Source organism: Chanos chanos, chromosome 7 (genome assembly GCF_902362185.1).
Source record: "Chanos chanos chromosome 7, fChaCha1.1, whole genome shotgun sequence".
Classification (NCBI taxonomy): Eukaryota; Metazoa; Chordata; class Actinopteri; order Gonorynchiformes; family Chanidae; genus Chanos; species Chanos chanos.
In genome coordinates this window covers 37,981,944-38,007,166 of record NC_044501.1, presented here as the reverse complement: position 1 = coordinate 38,007,166, position 25,223 = coordinate 37,981,944, and the positions used below count along the sequence as shown (strand labels likewise).

At 37.9% G+C, this 25,223-nt stretch overlaps 1 protein-coding gene across 1 annotated transcript; it reads right to left on the bottom strand.

Annotated features, from left to right (window-relative positions):
- Window positions 1-1,013: 1,013 nt before the first annotated feature.
- LOC115816341 (scavenger receptor cysteine-rich type 1 protein M130-like) lies at window positions 1,014-25,221 on the bottom strand. Its single transcript, XM_030779296.1, has 16 exons — window positions 24,870-25,221; window positions 24,488-24,727; window positions 23,948-24,268; window positions 23,196-23,498; window positions 12,012-12,320; window positions 7,502-7,813; window positions 6,959-7,273; window positions 6,489-6,812; window positions 6,026-6,346; window positions 5,252-5,554; window positions 4,964-5,032; window positions 4,186-4,500; window positions 3,181-3,333; window positions 2,919-3,017; window positions 2,428-2,505; window positions 1,014-1,105 (listed from the first exon to the last, which is right to left on the bottom strand). Exons 1-16 carry the CDS (start codon window positions 25,219-25,221, stop codon window positions 1,014-1,016), a joined length of 3,906 nt encoding a protein of 1,301 aa, XP_030635156.1.
- Window positions 25,222-25,223: the final 2 nt, after the last annotated feature.

Genomic DNA, 25,223 nt, shown 5'->3' with positions numbered 1-25,223 from the left:
ACACCAGGGACACAGTCCTGTCAAACAAGACAGATGACCTTATATCTCTTAAAAAAAATGCAGTCAAGAAGATTAGGGCTCATTGTTACAACTTTGAGAGAAGAGCAGTGTTTCAGTCTCACACACAGTTACACATACATTTTACACAATTTCTCAGATAAAAATTCTTAAGTCTGGTTATCTCACATCTTTTCCATGGTCAGTTCACCGAAAAACTAAATTCAATAAATAAAACTGATCTCACATTGCACCTTGACTGAGATGAATACATGGTGGGGAACCTATACAAGTGTTCAGGTAAAACGCGCTTGTATGTTCTCTGATATGTTGTTTTGGGTGAGCAAAAGAAACCTCTTTAATTTCCTTTCAAAAAACCCATAACATGTAACATCACTGTGTTTACATTTTAACCATAATTATTCAGTGTTTAGATTGGAAAGCAGTCACTTAAGCATAATTAGCCATTTATAAGGAAATATAGATTTCACATCAACACAAACACTTTATTCATAAGGGCATCCACATGAAAACTCTTTATTGAATTTTATGCACTGACAAACAGGTATTTATGCTGAAGGTTATGATGTAAAGCAAAGTCACACAGTCCTTAAGTGATCATTTTAAAAGCATGAACTAAATAATAAGAGTACTTGTAAATGATATAGTAAGTAATATAACTGTCAAGATGTGGCAAATTCAGAATGACCAGAGCAAAATTAATGACTGAATAGGCACTACAGCAATTGTCAAATTAAAATAAACATTAACTCTACAATAAATGCCATAAGCAAGTCCAGAAAAAAATAGTAAAATGAAGATGAAAGGAGCATGATTTTATTTTTCTCTAACCAAGCTGTTTATTCCCTGAGAAGAAAAAGAAGAGAGAGAAAAAGACTGCAGTATTACAGTGTATTAACAGTACAACTTTATATTTCCTACACAGCTCAGTTCTTGTCTTCCTACAAATTATGATTTTTTTATGCAGATTCTGTTGTCATCCAACTTCTTTTCTCTTATTTGGTCGCTTCGGTTGTGTTGACGTAATCTTCAGAGAGTTTTCTCTGGCCTTTGAGAGTTTCTTCCACCACATTTTCATATTCCATCTCTAGTGGAGTAGGGAGAGACAAAATTTGAAATTTGTTGTTTATGAAAATAATGCTGCTTACTCAGTTTGACTATAAACAGAATTTTATCAGGGGCCCTGATCCTCCCTGTTGATTAATCAGTCTGAGAGAGTATAATATGGTACTATAATGTGGTATTTTGCTTTTTGGAAAATACATCAGCCATTATAACAAATCCAAAACTGATCATGATGCTTTTTTGTCATTTGAATCTGTAGTGGGGATGTGCATCTCCATCACTGAGACCGATGAAGATACATATGAAGCAACTACTAACATGATATGATATGACGATATGGTTCACCCCTATTGCGATGCAGTGCGATTTGACATGATTTGATTCAGCACAACGCCATATGATGAGATGCAAAAGAATGTGATGCTCAGCATGGTGCAGATAGTTTGATTTTACTTCTTTGGTTCTTTTTAAGCAGACAGCAAATCATAAATTAACTAAAAAAGTGCTATTTTTATTTCACATATTTGTTTCTCTTGTACCGCAAGTCAGTAAGCATCTCATTTATGCTATTTCTTTTTGACTACTAAAAAACACTTGGCCCTTTCACAAACAGACCTTTTCACAAACAGACCTTTTCACAAGTCCTTTGTAGCGCAAAATAAATAAATAAATAAACAAATAACAGTCCATGATAATATGTTAATGCTGGATAGTTTTTATGGATGGATTATTTATTGAAATCATCAGTGATATAATTTTTTTTCCGAGGCCTTGCCAGGGATTTAATCAAGATCTCTGGTTTCTGGTACAGAATCTTAATTCAGAATTAATGCCTTAATTTCAGTTTCAGTGAATTTGCGTTCTGGTTGAGTCCCTCACTTTTACTTTAAAATTTGATGAGAAGTTGTCAGTTACTTCAGATTATTTGGCAAAGCTATAACCTGCCTAAAATACAAATTCTCTCTTTTCTATGGCCTCCATGTTGAATACTTTAAGACACACAATCCACTCATTTAATTTACTCAGTGGATTTCAAAATGTAATCAACAAATACAGCAAATAAAGTAGAGCTGAACTGAAATGTGAGGTAATTGGTAAAATAAGCTGCTACATTAACAAGGGTGAACTTTTCCAATGAGACCATTTAACTCTTTGATCAATGAAAGTGTGGTCGCAAAAGCTCATTCAATAAGAGGAATAAATATAAAAGTCCCCATTAACCAGTCAGATAACTTGGAGCTTTTCCCCAAGATGATAACATCTCATTTGCTACAAAAACACTCAGAAATGTAAAAGACAAACATATGTGTGAACACACTTAAGGACTACTCATAGAGTACTCACTCTGAACATTTTGCTGAACATCTCCAACAGACCTGACATCATCATAATCCTCTGGTGTAATCTCCTCCTCATTTCCCCCTATGTGAAAACACAGAAATTTTCACTCCATTCAGAACATACACTCCTGTGTCAGGTCACCAATAGTTTTCTCATCATCATAACACTCAACTTTTTTATCTGTGAAAAACAGAGAAATTTAACTGAGTGGCTACTGTATAAGAGGACAGCCAACCTTCATATTTGAGTCTTTTCTCCAAGTCTAATGAAAGCAATGATCTAGGAGGAATTATTACTCTGTTATCCTGTCTCACAAATAACAAGGCACCACTGGATGTATATGCATTAGCCCAGCTGTGGCCGGGTGCATTTCTTTACACATTCCAATAGCCCTATGCTGATCAGACAATCTCTGACTGTCTCCTGTAAGACATCTTCTGACATCTTATGTTTGGAAATTGAAAACAGAAGCTCCCCAGAGATGTTTCACTCACCCCTCTGAACAGTGTTACTGGTTCTTTTAGTGATGAATCTGTCATTAATCTCCTCATAGACCACTTCAGACACAGTCATGTGTTTCCTCTTGGAAAGGGCTGAGTGAGAGAAGACAATAAAACAATGGATCGTATTTCATATTTGCAGCATGTGAAGGCAGCAGCAGAGATGAAGCAGAGAGCTTTTTGCTCCTGCTCTCTGTCCTCTTTAAAAGACATTTTGCAAAAACTCGAAGTCTCCAGACCTCAAAGTTTCTCCTACCTCTCCTCATTGCTCTGTTCTGATAAAACATCACAACCAGAAGCACCACCAGCAGTAGGAGCAGCGTTCCTAGAACCAGGAATATCGCTGAGGGAACAGAATGACGTGGAGCTGGAGACAGAGTCTTTGAGGTCGTGGTCCGTCTGGTAACAACTATTGGAGACACGAGAAAAAAATACAGAAAAATATCATACCACAGCATTTTGAAGATTTATTCATCACTGAACTGTTAGAGACATGAGAAAAAATAATTAAAAAAAAAATCATACCACAGTATACAGAACCTAAAGATTTATCTATCATTTTAATGTGATACCCCAACACCTGGCTAAACAAACTATTGGGTTAGAAAATGTAATCATTCACATAGTTATATTTTGTGCTATGGATGAAAGGAGATAGTTTTAAGCAAACAAAGTTTAAGGAACTTTTTTGGGTTCACCAGATGTTGCTTTTTAAGAAAACAAGAGTGGAGACAGGAGAACACAGAGGTGATCACATTACCTGATGTTGGTAAGGAACCAGTAGATGTCATTATTTTCCCTACAAACACACACACAAAAAAAGAAAACATGAAAAGCTTGTGAAATAATTTTATTTTAACTGTAATGACACTGGATAATTTTGCTATCCCATTTTAATGATGGTAATATTCATCTTAAATTTACAGCTCATAACAATGACATTCACCTGTGGTGGTTTCAGGTAGAGAGGATTGATCTGTAAAAAGTGAAAGATTGAAGTAGATCATCAATGTTGAACTTAATTCAGTTTCTTCAGTTTTTAATACGAAATGTATGCTTTAGTGATACATGGCTTAATGTGGTTATAGTTGATATGAATGACATTATCCATAATAACCAAATATGAATTAATCAGTTTGGAAACAACTGGCACTGGCACAAAATTTTAAGAGATAGTATAATAATGGTAAGTAGTATCTCTACATGAATTAACATGATATATTTTACTGTGTATAAGTAGATCAGAATCCCTCTCTCAAACCTGTACAGGTGACCTTGGCGTGTCTCTCTTTGGAACAGTCAGTGTGGTTCTTCAGGGAGAGAGAGCAGTCCCACAGCTGGAACTCACTGCCTCTGCACTCCACTCTACTCAGCCACACAGTGTCCTCTCCATGACCAGAGACAACACTCCCATCAGCCCTCAGTGCCTGACCACAGCCCAGCTGCCTGCACACCACCTGAGCATCCCTCATGTCCCACAGATCATCACAGACTGAGCCCCAGGTACCGTTATGATAAACCTCCAGCCTCCCAGAGCACTGGTCCTCTCCCCCCATCAGTCTGAGGGGTAGACGGCCTACAAAACAAATGTTCAAAACACAAACTGCTAAGTATTCCCATAAATTATTAGAATATTCAAAGCCATTGCTCATTATGCTCTCATAGAAATGATATTCATGTTTTACACTGAACGAAGCATGAAACTGCAGAACAAACATGACGATTTTTGCGCTTGTACTCCAACTGGCTGGATCTCCCACAGTTAATTTGTCATAAATCCCTCTGCTAAACTGAAACTGTCAGTCATCAACTGTTTGATGGCAAATTCATTTTATTTTGTTCTACAACACTGAAGTAATCTCTTACTTCATTTCAGTGATTTCATTTTTTAAAACCTACACTCATGTTACCCTATCCATTTCTATTTAAAATTAGTTAGGACAAGATTATCTCCTTTATTAAGTAATGGCAATAAAAACATTTTCATGAAAGAGATCTAGGACAGAAATATAATTTGAATAATTTTCAAGTTGTCTCACCTGAACATGGCCTCTGGGCTGTAGATGCTGAACATGTCAAATGACTTCGTGGGTTGGAACTTTCTTCTTCTGTATAAATAACAGAACAAATATGACACCAACCTCAGTTTGTTATGTAAAAAAACATTCATAACTTTTCTTTAAAATAAAAAAAAAAAAATCGATCCACTCATCTACATGTCCCAAAATGCTCCTGATCTTCACTAGAGGTACAAAAGCAGCATATTTTACAGGTGAGAAAAAATAAAATGCAACCACATATAAGGCTAGAATACAATGCTGTCTTACCTGAACAAGTAATTTGAGCCACTTCCACATCAGTGCATTCATTCTGACCCCAGGGTGAAGATGGACACTGCCACAGAGTGACGTCATGTGGTCTGCATTTCATTAAATCAAGCCAGTTTGGAGCTGAAGCCACTCTTGGTCTGGCCCAGTCAACACTGCCACTCTTTCCACAGTTCAGCTCTTGGCAGATTAAAGAGGCTGTGTCTGAGTCCATCTGGTTCATGCAGACATTACCCCAGGTCCCATTATAAAATACCTCCAGGTTCCCTGAGCAGCCTTCAGTAAGTCTGATCTCTTTAAACTCTGAGAAAACAAAGTGTAATTTTGAAAACTGACTTTCACTATTTTGTCTTTGCAGCGATGTGAAACTTATCACTAAAACAGAAAATGTTATCGTTTTTGCAGCAAAATAGTGATCCCAGTCATGAAAATCAGCACAGGTTCTGAGGCACATTTTTCACTTCTTGTCCATGCCACTTTCCATGACTAGTAATCCAGTATATTAATCATAATAGTTCTTTGGATCGAATCAATGATCAACTCAAAATATCACCATGTGGAGAAAAGAGCTCATACATTTTTAAAATATGTATAATTTTTGATAGGATATGCATGCTTGAAAACAAAAATAAACATGTGATTATGAGTAAGATATTTTCTGACAATTTAAGCGGTGTGCACTAGAAAACTCTTTACCAGCACATATATCTTCAGAGTAATAAAGTTATAACGATTAATAGATTTGTTTGCTAAGGTCTTTCTATGACTGAATACCTGAACACACCACTCCCACATCCTCATTGTGTCCACAGTCATGTTGTCCCCATCTCTTTGAAGAACAACTCAACAGGGACGTCTCATTCCCCAGGCACTCCACCTCATCCAGCCATATGGGTCCAGTTCCAGGACCAAACCAGGCTGGAACTGGGGCACTGAGGGCCTCTCCACACTGGAGCTGTCTGCACACAACCTGGGCATCCTCAATATCCCAGGAATCATCACACACTGTTCCCCATGAGTTATTGTGAAAAATCTCCAATCTCCCTGCACAGTCACTCCCAGAGCCCACCAGCCTGAGGGACCTGGGACCTGAATCTACAAACAGGCAGAGACATACATTAAAAAACAAAAGACTTCAACAGTGTGATTATTTTATAACAGTTTGACGCATATTATCACAGACTTCAAAAAGGCCATATCAATTTAAAGGTCATTTTAGATCACCAGAGTGTCTCACTTGAGCAGATGACTGATGGATATTGGTAATGAGCACAGTCTGCACCAGGACTGCTTCTGCATTGATATACATGAGCCTCATTCCCAGAGCACGATACATCTGTCAGACACAGTTCAGTGCCTTTAATGCTGGATGGATGGGAGCTCCAGAACTTTACAGCACTGCCACAACCCAAAAGTCTGCAAACCACAGAGGCTTCGGGGAAACCGTAAGAGTTCACCAGAAATCGCCTCCAGGCCTTACGGGAATAAACCTCAAACTCTCCCTCACATTCTCTCTCTCCAATGGTCCGCAGCATTCCTTCCTGAAGAGACTTTGAGGAATCTAAATAGAAGAGTGTGAATTTATCAAAAACATCAACCAGTTCAGTGATTTATTATCATAATACATGAATTTTGATCAGTGTTTAAAAATCATGTATCTATTAAAGATAGTAGTAAAGGGATCACCATTCAACTATGTAAACTCACCAGAGCAGATGACTCCAACATCCTGTTCATGAGAACATGAAGCTCGACTCCATGAGGAGATGACACATTCTGACAGGTGTGTCTCATTCCCCTGGCAATCAAACACATCAGACCAAATCTGACCACTGCCCTCTCCAAAACGATCCAACCCCACAACACCCAGAGCACTCCCACAATTCAGTTGTCTACAGAGGACACTGGCAGCTCTCATGTCCCATGATACATCACACACTGTGCCCCACTCATTCAGGTACCGTAGCTCAACTCGACCAGCACAGGAGTCAGGGCCTCCAACCAGTTTGAACTCTGTGTAAGCTGTGCATGAAAAGTCATCCATTAGGGTCATAAACACATTTACTATGTAGGAGAAGACAGCAGTACAGGTTGGACATTTCTTCTCTAATAATACATAGACAATAAACATGTGAAATATTCTTGTAGGTTTTCAGTATAATGTTTTCTAAAGTTTGTACAGTGGGACATTACATTTCCAGATATGTATGATGATTTACTCAAAGGTGAGGGAAAAAATAGAAACTTTACCGGTGCATGTAAGTCCCACATCATTACTGTGAGAACAGTTTGGTTTCTGTGAAGGTGATTTTGGACAAAGGAATATCTCAGATTCATTTCCTCCACACTGAAACTCATCTGACAACACATGGCCCTCCCCTCTGCCAAAAGCTGCTCCTCCCAGAATTTCTCCAGGAGCCCCACAGCCCAGCTCTCGACACACAACCTCTGCATCCTGCTGGTCAAAGGCAGCATCACACACCGTGCCCCATTTGTTTCCACGTAGAAGCTCTAGTCTCCCAGAACACAAGTTAAATCCATCAACTAGTCTGGTCACATGACCTGCCAATTCAAAAGACACAATGACTTCATCTTACTAATGTAATTAGAAGAAATTGCTTTCACATTTAATGGAGGTAATTGTAGTATTTTAGTCTAAATACTTAAATACAGTTTGTTAAAATGACATGAAATCTGCAATTTTAAAGTGGGTCTCAATAATTTTCATGTTGCTGGGCAGCAACTGGAGGTGAAATTTCATATTTTGCAATACGTGGGTTATTAAATGTTTCACTAATTCTGAGGTTGCAAAAAAAAAGCTCATATAGTATCCTGATATCTGCCTTCTCCCCTCTCTCTACAGACTCCCGGATCCTTATGCACAACAAAGGCCATGCTACATGCATGGCGATCATAGCACTAACTGCACCATTTGGCCATAGTCTGATAGGATTAAATTACAAGTAAGGCCAGATCGCCACAAGATACTGTCCTATTATTCCTCACATTCTCTTCAGTGGCGGTAATACACAGGCAAAGGAAAAAAAAGAAAGAAAGAATAAAAAACACAGGATTTTTGATCATTTTTGGAAGCTAAAGACTGACATATGCCTTATTACAACCCAAATACAATCAGCTAAACTTGAGCATCAAAAACTCACAGGATTATATGAATCAAAATCATAAGAATTCAAAGGTCAAACACAACTAGAAAATCAGCCGCCATGCAGATGACACAGCCTCAAAACCCATTTGACTGGTGACAGGAAGTCCACAGACTCATAACTCAATGTGCCATTTTACATTGCTAAAATGTATTGACTTGAAGGTGGAACACTTGTGACAATGTTATGTTAGCTTGAAGTGTTTTTTTTATGTAGTTATTTTTTTAGATGTTTACTGCATGTCCCATTAAACCTGTTCTGGAAGAGTTTTGAAATGTTTTTCTATGGTTTTCTCTTACTATATAGTGTCACTTAGTGCAACCATATGACAAAAACTGGAACATATACTGTGAACCGTAAGTTTGCCCAGTGCTGTCTGCCTTGCATCTCCAGAAAACACATGTAAAACATTTAAGCAATTCTATGAAGAACTGTCCTCCAAATATTTTTTGAAACCTTTGTTGATGGGAAAGTGCATTTTGCTTTTCAAACAGAAAAAAAATCAAAAACTGTAGTTTCAATGTCCAGAAATGTTGGACAGAAATGTTTTGGAAATATTTCAAGGACATTTCTTTTCTAAACTCTAAAATAGGGTGTTGCAGTATAAATTTACTGGTAGGAAAGTACGCAGCAAAAAGACAAATGTATTGCCTTTGTCATGTTGGAATCATTTTGCTTCACAAGTGCTTCAGTACACCAATTTATGAACTGCCTTGAACTAGTGAGAATATTTAAGACAATTGTGTAACTTTTCTGAGTCATTTTGAACTGTTCTGTTGTAAAATATTTTCCTCTGGGAATAGAATGATAGGGTCTGATGTAACCATTTGGTGAATCAAACTAAATATAACATCTCAGGGAAAAAGTATACATACTCTTACTAAAAAAAAAGTACTCTACTTTAACTCCACTTAGAGTACTCTTTTTTTTTTTTTTTTTTTTGCAAGAGCACTTCTACTTTTAGTTTATCCACATGTTTAAAATGTACATGATGAGACTTAGGATGGTGGAGTTCAAAAACCGTGCTCCATTTCACTACTGAGAACTTGAAATATTAAACATCTCTACTAAGCCGTCAGAGTTATTCTACCCCCATCACTGCAAAAGCTAAAAAATGCAAACCCTTACTCATTTTTTCACCACTCATTCATTTTACTAATTTACATGAAGTTTTTATTTACTTTTGGGGTAAGAATACTGACTCACTTAATTTTTTCAAGTTTGCAGTACTTTAAATATTGGTGGTCAGTGAGCTATAGCTGTTTTAACCTGCACACAATGGATCATCCTATCACATGTTCAGAAATTCAAACTGCACACAAAAGTAGAAGGCATATGAAACAGATTATCTTTATACGAATTACAACTCGGTCTAGACTGACTTTGCCATTTAAGTGTCTTTAACATATTTGACAGTACTGTAACAGAGTTCTGTTGCTGTTTCTTTCCTAGTTTTACAGGGCATATGGGGAGTGGAATTCTGTTGAGTAGTTGTGTTGTTAACGAGCTTTGCCTGCTTAAAGAATGATTGTTCTGTGACGTGATATGTGTGTGTGTGCTTGTTATCTGCAGTTTATCTACTCGGGCAATGACTTAAACGTGTGTCACCATGTGGAAGTCTGACGTATCAATGTGTGACTAAGGCAGTGGTGTTTGAGAAACTAGCAATAAACTGAATTTGTTCAAATGGATTATTGCTTAACCTGTGGTCCTGACTTCTGCTGCAGTATGTTCTACTGCAGAGCATGAAGTACTGTCAGCTCATCTGAAACTAGTCAATACATCCATGGTGTTAAGAATACTTGCTGCGTAAGCTTTGTAAACTAATAAATAAAAATATTGCTAAGTTGGCTAAAACTAGTTGAAAATGATTTTCTATGTCAAGTATGTATTGTTCACTGTAAAAGTGTAGGTTATTGAAAAATATCAAGTCACTCAAACTTAAAACAAGATTGATTTTATGATTAATTCAAGGTAATGAGTTTGCTTTTTTTTTCTTAAATTAAGTTAACTTATTGAAATTGACAGTGATCAATCTATTTATAAAAACAGCTGGTACCGACCTTAAGCACTGAATTCATTTTCCTCTCTCCATTAGTGTCATGAATGGTAATTATGCTCGTTTTACCAAAAATCAACCCCCTTGTATGACTCTATATGGCACAGCCCTCAATTTCAACTTGGAAGTTGGAAAAAACCCCCAAAAAACACACCACTTATTTCAGCATATATCAGGATCTCAAGTTGAAACCCATAAATGAGAGCGAGAGGGAGCGATAGAGAGAGAGAGAGAGAGAGAGAGAGAGACAGAGAGAGAGAGAGAGGCAGACAGACAGAAACCAGTTTCTTCCAATGCCTGTGGTTTAACCACAGAACAGGTGCACAAACCTGACTGACACTCCATACTGCTAACATGTTACTGAACCTTTTAACTAAACTATAGGGACATCTAGTTTTTATCATATTACTGACACTGTGTTTGCTTCCTGTACCATTTATATTAAAAATATGAGGCCCTGACACATCTGCTCTGCAAACGGAATAAACTTTAACCCTTTCCGCAATTAAGCTGAGAGCTGATAAAACTAATAAATCTTTGGTTTAAAAAAAACAATAAATGTTGAGATATGAAGCTAATAAAACTCCATGCTGTTACATGTGTATATATAATTACACTTATTGTACCCTCATGGACCATCCACTTCATAAAAACAAGAAGTCACTGCAGTCTGTCGTCCATTTTCCCATTTCCCCGGGAAAACGGAGTGACGGCCTCTGATATCGGGAAATAAAATTCCCAACGGGAGACTAAGGCTGAAACATACACTGAGGTGTGGAGAGTGTGAACTGTAGTAGGCAGTGGCGGGAGCCTCTCCGAAAAATTTGAAATCAGCATCAATTTATAATTTAAAATTGGCGTCTTTGCAAGTGGACTGCTTCTGCTCTCACGCCAACAACGAACGCATCAGTGTTTCGACACGTCTGCAAGTGGTGTGTGACACACGAATGGACCCATTTTCTAATTATTTTCTAATTAATCTTCATTACTCTGTAATATCAAGCACTCATTTTCACGCTCTCTCAGCAGTGCCGTTCTTCAGCCGTCAGAAAATTATAATAATAACAGCACAAAAATAATGACATTTCTGATTGACTGATTGTGCCGTGTCCTCTGTTTAAACTGGTTGTTTTCTCTGCTTTTATGTTGCAAATATTCAATTTAATTCTCATTTATCTAAGGATGCGATATGTTCTGTCACTATTACTAATCGAATTATTTTTATTTTATTATATTTTATTTTATTGTTTTTTTTTACGTTTGAATTAAAGACATTTTTTTTTAAAAATGCATGCAATTACTTATGCTTCCTATCATCGATTTAAGTTTTTTTTTCTTTTTTGTGTTTGTTTTGCCAGGGTCAGTGTTTCACCTGGTAAAAATGCTGAGTGCTCAGCGATTTTAGAAAACTATTAGCTACAGACCGACAGCGAGAGCCACAGAGTTAAGATTAAGATACAAAATAAATGTGCTTGTCTAATGAGCTGGCATGTCAGTGTATCCATGTAATTATATAGTAAAGTTTTGTCCAGTCTACCTGAGCAGATGACTCCAGCATCTTCAGAATGGAGACAGCTATGTTTGCCCCATCCTGCTGATGTACAGTTCTTCAGTGTAGACTCTGATCCACTGCAGGCCACATTTTCCATCCAGATTGGTCCTGATCCCTCTCCAAAATGAGCATTATGCAATACTGCTACAGCCTCCCCACAGTCCAGCTCTCTACACACCACTGCAGCATCAGTCATATCCCAGTAAAAAGAACAAACCGTGCCCCACTGTCCCTCATGAAGAACCTCCACTCTCCCAGCACAGCGCTTACCACCATTCACCAGCCTCACACTGTCTGGAGCTGACGGAGAGAGAGAGAGAGAGAGAGAGAGAGAGAGAAACTTTTCTTTGTAGAATTTTTTTTAAGATCTTTTGCATATATTTTACAAGATTCTGTTTCAAACTGAGTTGCATTTAACAGTATGTAAATTGTATGCAAGGAATTGTCTCAGTGTAACATTCAAGTGATTTCCAGCCGTGGATCATTTTCAGACTCGATAAATACTTCACATCTAAATATCAACCAACAATCTTTCATTTTACTGCTGTGAATGTCTCAATACTGTGCTACATCTGTACATATTTCTATGAAACTCATTACAGTTATAATGAAAGGATTCAGTCTCTTTCTTAATCATTTATTACATCTTAGACATATTTTCTTTAATTCTGTCTCTACACTACACAGACTCCTTTATAATGATCACTTGACCTTTTGACCATGAACCTGCACTTACCAGCTGTGATGACCTGAATGATGGAAAAGAGAAAAATGATCCACAGGCAGCTCTCCATCTCTCTCTCTCTGCCCCAGACAACACTCTGTTTGAACAGCTCAGCACAGAGAAGAACCTTCACCTCTGATCTCCCAGAGTGACTGAAGTATCTGTGCACTTTCAACCCCCCTAGAGACAGCACCCTCACCACAACCACCAATTACACTCACTCTTACCTTATTAGAGAAACGACCACAAATCATCAAACAGCTACAGGGACAAATCAGAGGACGGCGTTTAGTTTTTCTCCAAATTTATCAAATCTATAAGATCAGTGCTGCTGAACAGGACTCCTCCTCTCAAGATCTGAAGACACGTCCATGTGAGGAGAGGAAATACACGACTGTATAGACGCAAACTGTGAGGGAAGAGACGGCCGCCGGTAAACTCTCAACGTCAGAGAGTTTAACATCACTTCCTAATGCTTTAGACTAAAATACCAGGATCTGACCAGTGTTAGAAATTGTGGAAGCATTTGTAAAGTGTAAATTATGTTTTTAATAATCTATTAAGTGATTTGTTTTTAAAAACATGCAGAGATAGGAAAAGTAAAAGTAGAAGTACTAAGAAAAAATTACTTAAAAAATTACAGAGTTAAAATTTCCCTCCTGATAAATACTGAATCATACTATACAATACTGTACAATACTCACTCATTTACAGTTTACAAAAAGGGTTGTCAGTTTAACTCCACTTTGAGTACTTTTTTTTTTAGCAAGAGTACTTCTATTTTTACTTTTGCCACCTCTGAAAACATGTTTTGTGACATGTATGACATCGATTTCTTTTATATCAATGTGTTGCCAAAAGAGGAGAAGTGAACAAAAAAGAGGAATTCACAGTATCATTTTCATATAACAACATATATAAACACACAGACTGATTAATTCATTGACATTTTCCAATATTCTACTTATTTTTGTTGTGATATGATAAATGGTATAGAGTCTAAGAGAAAGACTGGCAGAGATAGAGAAGGGGGGGAGTGGGGGGGAGAGAGAAAGAGAGAGAGAGAGAAAGAGAGAGAGAGAATCTCAGCTGTGAAGAGCAGATGAAGGTTAGGAGAGCAGTAGGGTACAGATGGTCTGGAGGTCTCCTCCTTCATACTGCACTCTCATACCAGGTGCAGGAGATACAGAGGTTTTATTCTGTGTTGTTTTTTTTCAGTTGGTCATAGATACAGTAATATCTGACCATCACACTCACATTAAGTCAGTGATAAAGTTGTCCTCAACACTACTGACCTTAATAAAGAACAGTTTGGCATGTTAGCACTCAAAATACTCTCTCTCTCTCTCTCTCTCTCTCTCTCTCTCTCTCTCTCACACACACACTCACACACACAAACATACACACAGCCCCTCATGTTCAGTTTTCTCCCAAGGCCTGTGGTCTAACTACTCAGAACAGGTGCAGACACTCCAAGCTGAGGATGTCCTGCTGCTGCCATGTTACTGAACCTTTTAACCAAACCATAGTGACACCATCTAGTTTTTTACACATTACTGATACTGTGTCTGCTTCCTCTCTCATAAATATTAGAAAAATAGATCTACTGATACATTTGCTCAAACAGCAATTGAGTCCTTGGTCATCTTGAATTACTAAAACACATTTTTTCAGTAAATAGTCCACTATGATCACTAATTCAAAAAATGTACGAAGTCCATAAATCAACCAGCCTTAAGTCAATAAATCAACCAGTCCTCTCATAAAATATTATCTTAGCAGAATTTTAAATTGATCAGGTCATACAAATAATTGAAGGTGTTAAAATGTGAATTTTGTTGTATTTAGTTGAGCCAAATGAGTCTCTGAGGAGCGATCATTTCTGGCCTTGTAGAGGTCATGTTAGGTCACAGATGTTTAAGCTTTGCTCACCGTATATGTTTCCCCCCAGTGGCCAGAAACAGCAACTGCAAAATAAAACAAAAGCAGACAGGCGTCCATGAGCCGATTTTTAAGTGGAGTTTTATTAAGAGAGAGAGAGAGAGAGAGAGAGAGAGAGAGAGAGAGAGAGAGAGAGAGAGAGAGAGAGAGAAAGTGTCTGTGTGTTTGTTTGTTTAGAGTGATCGTTGAAATTGTTATACAAAAACTACTAAACTACTAAACTCTCCTGCTTTTTTAACAATTAAATTCATGTGATTAATTTGGCCCTGCTATGGACTGGCGACCTGTCCAGGCTGTTTCCCTGCCTTTCGCCCTATGACCGCTGGGATAGGCTCCAGCACCCCCCACGACCCTAATCAGGATAAGCCCCTTAGATAGTGAGTGAGTGAGTGAGTGATTAATTTGGTAGCTCAAAAATTTCTTAATGTTTATTCTTTGGCATCTGCAGCTACATACATATACTGTATATTTGTTTATCCACCAGCAGAAGCTAAAATTGCAAAACATTTCACTGCAGTGTAACATGAAGCAAGGTGAGAGAGTGAATACAGACTGGCTGTGCAGTGTTACTCTACAGACAGAAGTCAGAAGGCCCCACAGTTGTGTGTGTTGGTATGTTGTATCATCACAAATTTTTATATTCCCTAATCTGTGTTGTGGAATGTGTTCAGACATAAATTTAGGAAAGCACCCCTGTAATAACCCCATGTTTATCATTAGGGTGTATGTATGAGGGCCAAAGACTCCAGAGTGTAGGTCTCATGTGTTTGCAATGGGAGGCTACTGGTGGTTTTGGGCAATAAAAGGATTGATTCCACATGTCAGTGTGAGTGAAACTGGCCGACATGAGATGAGGAAATTGGAATAAACCAATCGGTGACATGGAAGAACCCCTACTACACCGAAATTAACCGTTTGATTCATCAGTGACAAGAAAAAAATGCAACAAAAAATGTGATGCCGTCCAAAAGAACTGTGTTTTCGCTGTATATGCAGTAACAGAATGTCTTACTACCAACTTATACATTCCAGGCTTTGAAAAGATCATTGTGGGGTTATAATGATCCTTGATGCTAAGTGGGTAAAAAGGAGCCACTGTAATAACCCCGTATTTATCATTCTCTCTCCGCAGAACAAATGATTCTTAACCTTATGTTTTAACTATAGCTGAATATATTTCTAGATAATGAACATTATTCAATTCTTTGGGTGCATCTTGACTGATCAGTGGTGAGCCTTGGAGTTAGAACTGGGTACACTGCTGTGTCACAACTTTGGCAGAATGAAGGTCTGGACAATACCCAAAACAATACCAAAACCTCACAAGAAGTTCAATTACACTCTACTCTCGCTACTCAAAACTCTAGGTGAGAGAACTCAACAAGAGTAGGTCAAGCTGTAATCTACCTTAATGCAGGCCTTAATGTCACTCCCAAGTTATCAACTGGTCCCCCACTCTGTGTTGTATGGTTTGCATGGTAGGCTAGCCGGTTATGATATGTCAATATTATGTATTTGTCATCCTCTCACATCCATTGAATTAATGTGTTTGTAAACTAATCTAAATGCAAAGCCAAAATCAATTCTAGATCAAATATATGAAAAATAGTTGATGGTTTTGAATATGGTATGTCTTTTTGCCTCTTTAGGGTGTGAACCTGCTAGTGTGAGGCTGACTTTGCTTCATCTGATTGGATCTAAGTTTTTCCAGATTTTTCCCTCTCTAGTTTTCTTTATTTGAGACACAGTCGTGCATGTAGATTCATTTACCTGTCATCAATTTAATGTGTGTTAGGTTCTGTGATTAATAACATTATCATTTGTACTCATGTGTGCTACAGTTTACTTGACAGAAATTATTTTCAGTTTTTCAGGAGACCATCTATCCTGGTAGGACAGGTTATCAGCACTGGCCTGCTCATGAGGTTGGTTTTATAGACAAGCATGTTCTACTAGTTTCATGCCACAGTCAAGTCATGTGCTTTATTTGACATGGCTGGAAAGGGTTTTTGCTCAGTAACGTAGAGGTGATATAATGTGGACTCGTATCTATGGGAGATGAAGCCTGTTTATTGGATCCTCCTGTTTTTTCACTGTGCAATAATGTGTGTAACAGGTATCAGCTCCCTTTTTAAGCCTCTATGTGTATGTGTTTGTGTGTGTGCCTGAGAGAGAGAGAGAGAGAGAGAGAGAGAGAGAGAGAGAGAGAGTGTATATTTGAGTGTTAATATGTCATACTGTTCTTTACTAAGGTCAGTAGTGTTGAGGAAAACTGTTTCCCTGACTTATGATTTATATGACAGATGTATTTATGAACACTCTGCTTATGATTCCAGAGCTGATTCATGTTGTTGGTCCAGATGGTCCTCTTGTTGTTGGAGCTGGTGAATATCCACAGTAAAGGTGGGGGACTCAGTCTACTGTGTGACACTAAAAGGCTGGAGGCCTGAACCTGAAATTGTGTGACTGGATGACTGGGCAGTTTCTCTTCTAGACATCATATCACAGTACAAGACAGTAACACATACTACAGTAGAGTAATACTTGGCAAACCATATGAAGAAGATTTGTGCCGTTCTTGATTCCAGTTTTTGGCTTATTTACTGGTTTTGGATTAATGCTTTGCTGTATTCTTGTAAGGCAAGGTACCATAATTCATGGATTTATGACTTTGACTGTACCAATGCACTCCTAATTTAAGAATTCACACAATGTGCAGTTTTATCAGACAAAAATCATCAGTCACATGCATTTACTATATCACATTAATTTACCACTGAACCGGTGTAAATTTGTCAGGAGATTTAGGGTTTCAATAATGTAGAATATTCATAATTTTGCTTTTTCAGCAATGAAGAGGAGAAAAATATGTGCAGGTGAGTTTATATACAGACTGACTGACTGAACGATTGATTGATCGATCGATCGATCCATCAATCAATCAATCAATCAATCAATCAATCAATCAATCAATCAATCAATCAATCAATCAGTAATCCAGTCGGCCATACAAGACAAATGTGCTTATATTTCATTAAGAAAATAAAAAAAAAGAAAATAAATAAAACATTGAGAAGTTTATGGTTCAGTGTGGGGGCTTTGAGAGAAGAGCAGTGTTTCAGTCTCTCACACACAGTTACACACACATTTTATTTAATTATTTAAATCAAAAAATAAATTCTTCAGGATAGTTGTCTCATCTTGTCCACACTCAGTTCACTGAAAACTAATTTCAATGAATAAAATTGATCAGACATTGCACCTTGACTGAGATGAATAGAAGGTGGGGAATCTATGAAATATCATCCTATGATATACTTTTTGAGTAGGAAATGACAGGATCTAAAAAAAAGAAAGAAAGAAAAAAAAACACAGTAATGCACAAATAAACTTTCACACTCTCCACTGTGGTTCCATTACAAGCTATACAAAAGTTCTGGTACACCTTGCTTATATGTTCCCTAACATGTTGTTTTGGGTGAGCAAAATTACCTTCTTTAACTTCTTTTCAAAAATCCATCACATGTAAAATGACTGTGTTTATATTTGAACCCTAAATATTCAATGTTTAGATTAGCAAGCAATCAGTTAAGCATATATTAGCAATTTTCTAGGGAGATATAGATTTCACATCAACTCAAACACCTGATTCATAAGGGCATCCACATGAAAACTCTTTATTGAATTTTACGCACCGACAAACCAGGTATTTATGCTGAAGGTTATGATGTAATGCAAAGTTACACAGTCCTTAAGTGATCATTTTAAAAGCATGAACTAAATAATAAGAGTATTTGTAAATGATATAGAAAGTAATGTAATTGTCAAGATGTAGCAAATTCATAATGACCAGAGCAAAATTAATGACTGAATAGGCGCTACAGCAATTGATATTACAGAAATTGAATTAAAATGAACATTAAATCTACAATAAATGCCATAAGCAAGTCCAGAAAAAAATAATAAAATGAAGATGAAAGGAGCATGATTTTATTTTACTATAACCAAGCTGTTTATTCCCTGTGAAGAAAAAGAAGAGAGAGAAAAAGACTGCAGTATTACAGTGTATTAACAGTACAACTTTATATTTCCTACACAGCTCAGTTCTTGTCTTCCTACAAATTATGATTTTTTTATGCAGATTCTGTTGTCAGTCAACTTCCTTTCTCTTATTTGGTCGCTTCGGTTGTGTTGACGTAATCTTCAGAGAGTTTTCTCTGGCCTTTGAGAGTTCCTTCCACCACATTTTCATATTCCATCCCTAGTGGAGTAGGGAGAGACAAAATTTGAAATTTGTTGTTTATGAAAATAATGCTGCTTACTCAGTTTGACTATAAACAGAATTTTATCAGGGGCCCTGATCCTCCCTGTTAATAAATCAGTCTGAGAGAGTATAATACGGTACTATAATGTGGTATTGTTTTCTGGAAAATACATCAAATCCAAAACTGATCATGATGCTTTTTTGTCATTTGTATCTGTAGTGGGGATGTGCATCCCCCTTACTGAGGCCGATGCGATACACATCTCAATGAATTTCCAACAATCCGATACATTAAAGATACATATGAAGCAACGAATGACGCGATACGATACGACGATATGGTTCACCCCTATTGCTATGCAGTGCGATTTGACATGATTTGATTCAGCACACTGTGATTCAACCCCATATGATGAGATGCAAAGGAATGTGATGGTACAGATAGTTTGATTTTATTTCTTTGGTTCTTCTTAAGCAGACAGCAAATCATAAATGAACTAAAAAAGTGCCATTTTTATTTCACATATTTGTTTCTCTTGTACAGCAAGTCAGTAAGCATCTCATTTATGCTTTTTCTTTTTGACTACTAAAAAACACTTGGCCCTTTCACAAACAGACCTTTTCACAAGTCCTCTGTACTGCAAATAAATAAACAAATAACAGTCCATGATAATATGCTAATGCTGGATAGTTTTTATAGATGGATTATTTATTGAAATATTGAAATCATCAGTGACGTAATTTTTATCCGAGGCCTTGCCAGGGATTTAATCAAGATCTGTGGTTTCTGGTACAGAATCTTAATTCAGAGTTAATGCCTTAATTTCAGAGTTGATGCCATGCTGGCCTGGTTTCTGAGTAGTCTGCTAACCATAATGTTCCACATCACAGTTGTCAAGATGTCCAAGACATTATTGTACATTGCAAAGAGCAAATATTATGATGAAACTTTCTTTAAATTTGTATTCTGGTTTATTCCCTCGCTTTTACTTTTATGAGAAGTTGTCAGTTACTTCAAATTATTTGGCAAAGCTATAACCTGCCTAAAATACAAATTCTCTCTGGTCTTTTCTATGGGCTCAATACTGAATATTTTCAGACACACAGTCCACTCATTTAATTTACTCTGTAGATTTCAAAATGTAATGAACAAATACAGCAAATGAAGCTTTGCTGAACTGAAATGTGAGGTAATTGATAAAATAGGGCGCTACATTAACAAGGGGGAACCCTTCCAATGTGACCATTTTCCTCTTTGATCAATGAAAGTGTGGTCGCAAAACCTCATTCAGCAAAAAGACTAAATATAAAAACTTGGAACTTTCCCTCAAGATGATGAAATCATCTAATTTGCCACTGAAACACTTAAAAAATGTAAAAAAAGAAAAAAAAAATGTGCGAACACACTTACGGACAACTCATAGAGTACTCACTTTGAACATCTCCAACAGACTTGACATTGTCATAATCTTCCGGTGTAACCTCATCCTCATTTCCCCCTATGTGAAAATACAGAAATTTTCACTGCGTTCACAATACACACTCATATGCCAGATCACCAATAGTTTTCCCTTCAGAAATGTAAAACACAAACATATGAGTGAACACACTCATGGACTACTCATAGAGTACTCACTCTGAACATTTTGCTGAACATCTCCAACAGACTCCACATCATCATAATCCTCTGGTGTAACCTCCTCCTCATTTCCCCCTATGTGAAAACACAGACATTTTCACTCCATTCAGAACATACACTCATGTGTCAGGTCACCAATAGTTTTCTCATCATCATAACACTCAACTTTTTCATCTGCAAGAAACAGAGAAATTTAATTGAGTGGCTACTGTATGTGAGGACAGCCAACCTTCTCTGACAATCTCTGACTGTCTCTTGTAAGACATCCTCTGACATCTTTTGTTTGGAAATTTAAAACAGAAGCTCCCCAGAGATGTTTCACTCACCCCTCTGAACAGTGTTACTGGTTCTTTTAGTGATGAATCTGTCATTAATCTCCTCATAGACCACTTCAGACACAGTCATGTGTTTCCTCTTGGAAAGGGCTGAGCGAGAGAAGACAAAAAACAATGGATCATTTTTCATATTTGGAGCATGTGAAGACAATAGCAGAGATGAATCAGAGAGCTTTTTGCTCCTGCTCTCTGTCCACGTTAAAAGACATTTTGCAAAAACTCGAAGTCTCCAGACCTCAAAGTTTCTCCTACCTGTCCTCATTGCTCTATTCTGATAAAACATCACAACCAGAAGCACCACCAGCAGCAGTAGCAGTGTTCCTAGAACCAGGAAAACTGCCAAGGGAGCAGAATGACGTGGAACTGGAGATTGAGTCTTTGAGGTCGTGGACCGTCTGGTAACAACTGTTGGAGAAAAATATCATACCACAGCATTTTGAAGATTTATTCATCACTGAACTGTTAGAGACGTGAGAAAAAACAATAAAAAAAAATATCACACCACAGTATACTGAACCTAAAGATTTATTCATCATTTTAACGTGATACCCCAACACCTGGCTAAACAAGCTATTGGGTTAGTAAATGTAATCATTCACATAGTTATATTTTGTACTATGGATGCAAGGACATAGTTTTAAGCAAATAAAGTTTAAGGAAGTTTTTGGGTTCACCAGATGTTGCTTTTTAAGAAAACAAGAGTGGAGACAGGAGTACATACAGCTGATCACATTACCTGATGTTGGTAAGGAACCAGTAGATGTCATTATTTTCCCTACAAACACACACACACAAAAAAAAACATGAAACGCTTGTGTATAAATTTTATTGTAACTGTAATGACACTGGATCATTTTGCTATCCCATTTTAATGATGGCAATATTCATCTTAAATTTACAGCTCATAACAATGACATTCACCTGTAGTGGTTTCAGGTTGAGAGGATTGATCTGTAAAAAGTGAAAGATTGAAGTAGATCATCAAAGTAGAACTTAATTCAGTTTCTTCATTTTTTAATACGAAATGTATGCTTTAATGTGATTATAGTTGAAATGAATGGCATTATCCATAATAACCAAATATGAATTAATCAGTTTGAAAACAACTGGCACAGGCACAGGCACAAAAGTTTAAAAGATAGTATAATAGTAGTAAGTAGCATCTCTGCATGAATAAACATGACATATTTGACTGTGTATAAGTAGATCAGAATCCCTCTCTTAAACCTGTACAGGTGACCTGGGCGTGTTTCTCTTTGGAACAGTCAGTGTGGTTCTTCAGGGAGAGAGAGCAGTCCCACAGCTGGAACTCACTGCCTCTGCACTCCACTCTACTCAGCCACACAGTGTCCTCTCCATGACCAGAGACAACACTCCCATCAGCCCTCAGTGCCTGACCACAGCCCAGCTGCCTGCACACCACCTGAGCATCCCTCATGTCCCACAGATCATCACAGACTGAGCCCCAGGTATCGTTCTGATAAACCTCCAGCCTCCCAGAGCACTGGTCCCCTCCCCCCATCAGTCTGAGGGGTAGACGGTCTACAAAACAAATGTTCAAAACACAAACTGCTAAGTATTCCCATAAATTATTAGAATATTCAAAAACATTCCTCATTATGCTCTCATAGAAACGATACCCATGTTTTACACTGAACGAAGCATGATACTGCAGAACAAATATGTCCATTTTTCACTTGTACTACAACTGGCTGGATCTCTCACAGTTAATTTGTCATTAATCCCTCTGCTAAACTGAGACTATCACTCATCAGCTATTTGATGGCAAATTCATTTTATTTTGTTCTACAACACTGAAGTAATCTCTTACTTCATCTCACTGATTTCATTTTTTTAACCAACTCTCATGTTACCCCATGCATTTATATTCTAAATTAGTTAGGACAAGATTATCTCCTTTGTTAAGTAATGTCAATAAAAACATTTTCATGAAAGAGGACATAAATATAATTTGAATCATTTTCAAGTTGTCTCACCTGAACATGGCCTCTGGGCTGTAGATGCTGAACATGTCAAATGACTTCGTGGGTTGGAACTTTTTTCTTCTGTATAAATAACAGAAAAACATAACAGCAACTTCAGTTTGTAATGTAAAATTTTTTTTTAGTGAAAGAATCATTCTATCCGTTTGTTCACATGTTGTAAAATGCTCCCGATATTCATCATAGATGTACAAACAGCATATATTTCAGGAAAACATACAGAATGTAACCATAGATAAGGTTACAACATAATGCTGTCTTACCTGAACAGGTAATTTGAGCCACTTCAACATCAGTGCATTCATTCTGACCCCAGGGTGAAGATGGACACTGCCACAGAGTGACGTCATGTGGTCTGCATTTCATTAAATCAAGCCAGTTTGGAGCTGAAGCCACTCTTGGTCTGGCCCAGTCAACACTGCCACTCTTTCCACAGTTCAGCTCTTGGCAGATTAAAGAGGCTGTGTCTGAGTCCATCTGGTTCATGCAGACATTACCCCAGGTCCCATTATAAAATACCTCCAGGTTCCCTGAGCAGCCTTCAGTAAGTCTGACCTCTTTGAACTCTGAGAATAAAGCATCATCTTTAAGATTGACTTATGGTGTTGTGTCCAAGCAGAGGTCTAAAAATGATCTCTAAAATACAAAAAGCTGTAACTTTTGCAGTGGAGTGCTAATCCCAGTGATGAAAATCAGCACAGGTTCTGAGGCACGTTTTTCAGTTTCGTCCATGCTAGCAGTAATCCAGTGCATTAACAATAACAATTCTGTGGATCTAATCTATGATCAGCTCAACCTATCACCATGTGAAAAAAAGAGTACATACATCTTGAAATATGTGTAATTTTTGTTTATGCATCCTTAAAAACAAACACAAACACATTTTTCATAAATTAATGTGTGTGCACCAGTTCACTCTTTACCAGAACATTTATCTTCAGAGTAAAGTTATAGTTGCATACAAATGATTCATACAAAGGTACACATTTACTAAGGTCTTTCTATGGCTGAATACCTGAACACACTACTCCCACATCCTCATTGTGTCCACAGTCATGTTGTCCCCATCTCTTTGAAGAACAACTCAACAGGGACGTCTCGTTCCCCAGGCACTCCACCTCATCCAGCCATATGGGTCCAGTTCCAGGACCAAACCAGGCTGGAACTGGGACACTCAGGGGCTCTCCACACTGGAGCTGTCTGCACACAACCTGGGCATCCTCAATATCCCAAGAATCATCACACACTGTTCCCCATGAGTTTTTGTGGAAAATCTCCAGTCTCCCTGCACAGTCACTCCCAGAACCCACCAGCCTGAGGGACCTGGGACCTGAGTCTACAAACAGGCAGAGACATACATTAAAAAAAAACTTCAACACTGTGATTATTTTATAGCGTTTTGACGCATATTATGACAGACTTCAAAAAGGCCATATTAGATCTATCATTTTAGATTACATGAGTGTCTCACCAGAGCAGATGACTGACGGATATTCACTGTGACTGCAGACTGTGCCACCAATGACTCTGCACTGATATACATGAGCTTCATTACCAGAGCATGAAAAATCTGTCAGACACACTTCAGTGCCTTTGATGCTGGATGGAGGGGAGCTCCAGAACTTTACAGCAGAGCCACAACCCAACTGTCTGCAGACCACAGAGGCTTCAGGGAAACCAAAAGAGTTGAACAGAACTCTCCTCCAGGACTGACGGGAATAAACCTCAACTTCTCCCTCACATTCTCTCTCTCCAGTGGTCCGCACCATGCCATCCTGAAGAGACTTTGAGGAATCTAAAAGGAAGAGCATGCATTTATCAAAAACTTCCACCATTTCAGTGATTTATTATCATAATACATTGATTTTGATCAGTGTTCATAAATCATGTATCTATTAAAGATTGTAATAAAGACATCACCATTCAGCTATGCTCACCAGAACAGATGACTCCAACATCCTGTTCATGAGAACATGAAGCTCGACTGCATGAGGAGATGACACAGTCTGAGAGGTGGGTCTCATTCCCCTGGCAATCAAATACATCAGACCAAATGTGGCCACTCCCCTCTCCAAAATGGTCCGATCCCATGACCCCCAGAGCACTCCCACAATTCAGCTGCCTACAGAGGACACTGGCAGCTCTCATGTCCCATGATGCATCACACACTGTGCCCCACTCATTCAGGTACCGCAGCTCAACTCGACCAGCACAGGAGTCAGGGCCTCCAACCAGTTTGAACGCTGTGTAAGCTGTGTATGAAAAGTCATCCATTAGGGTCATAGTCATAT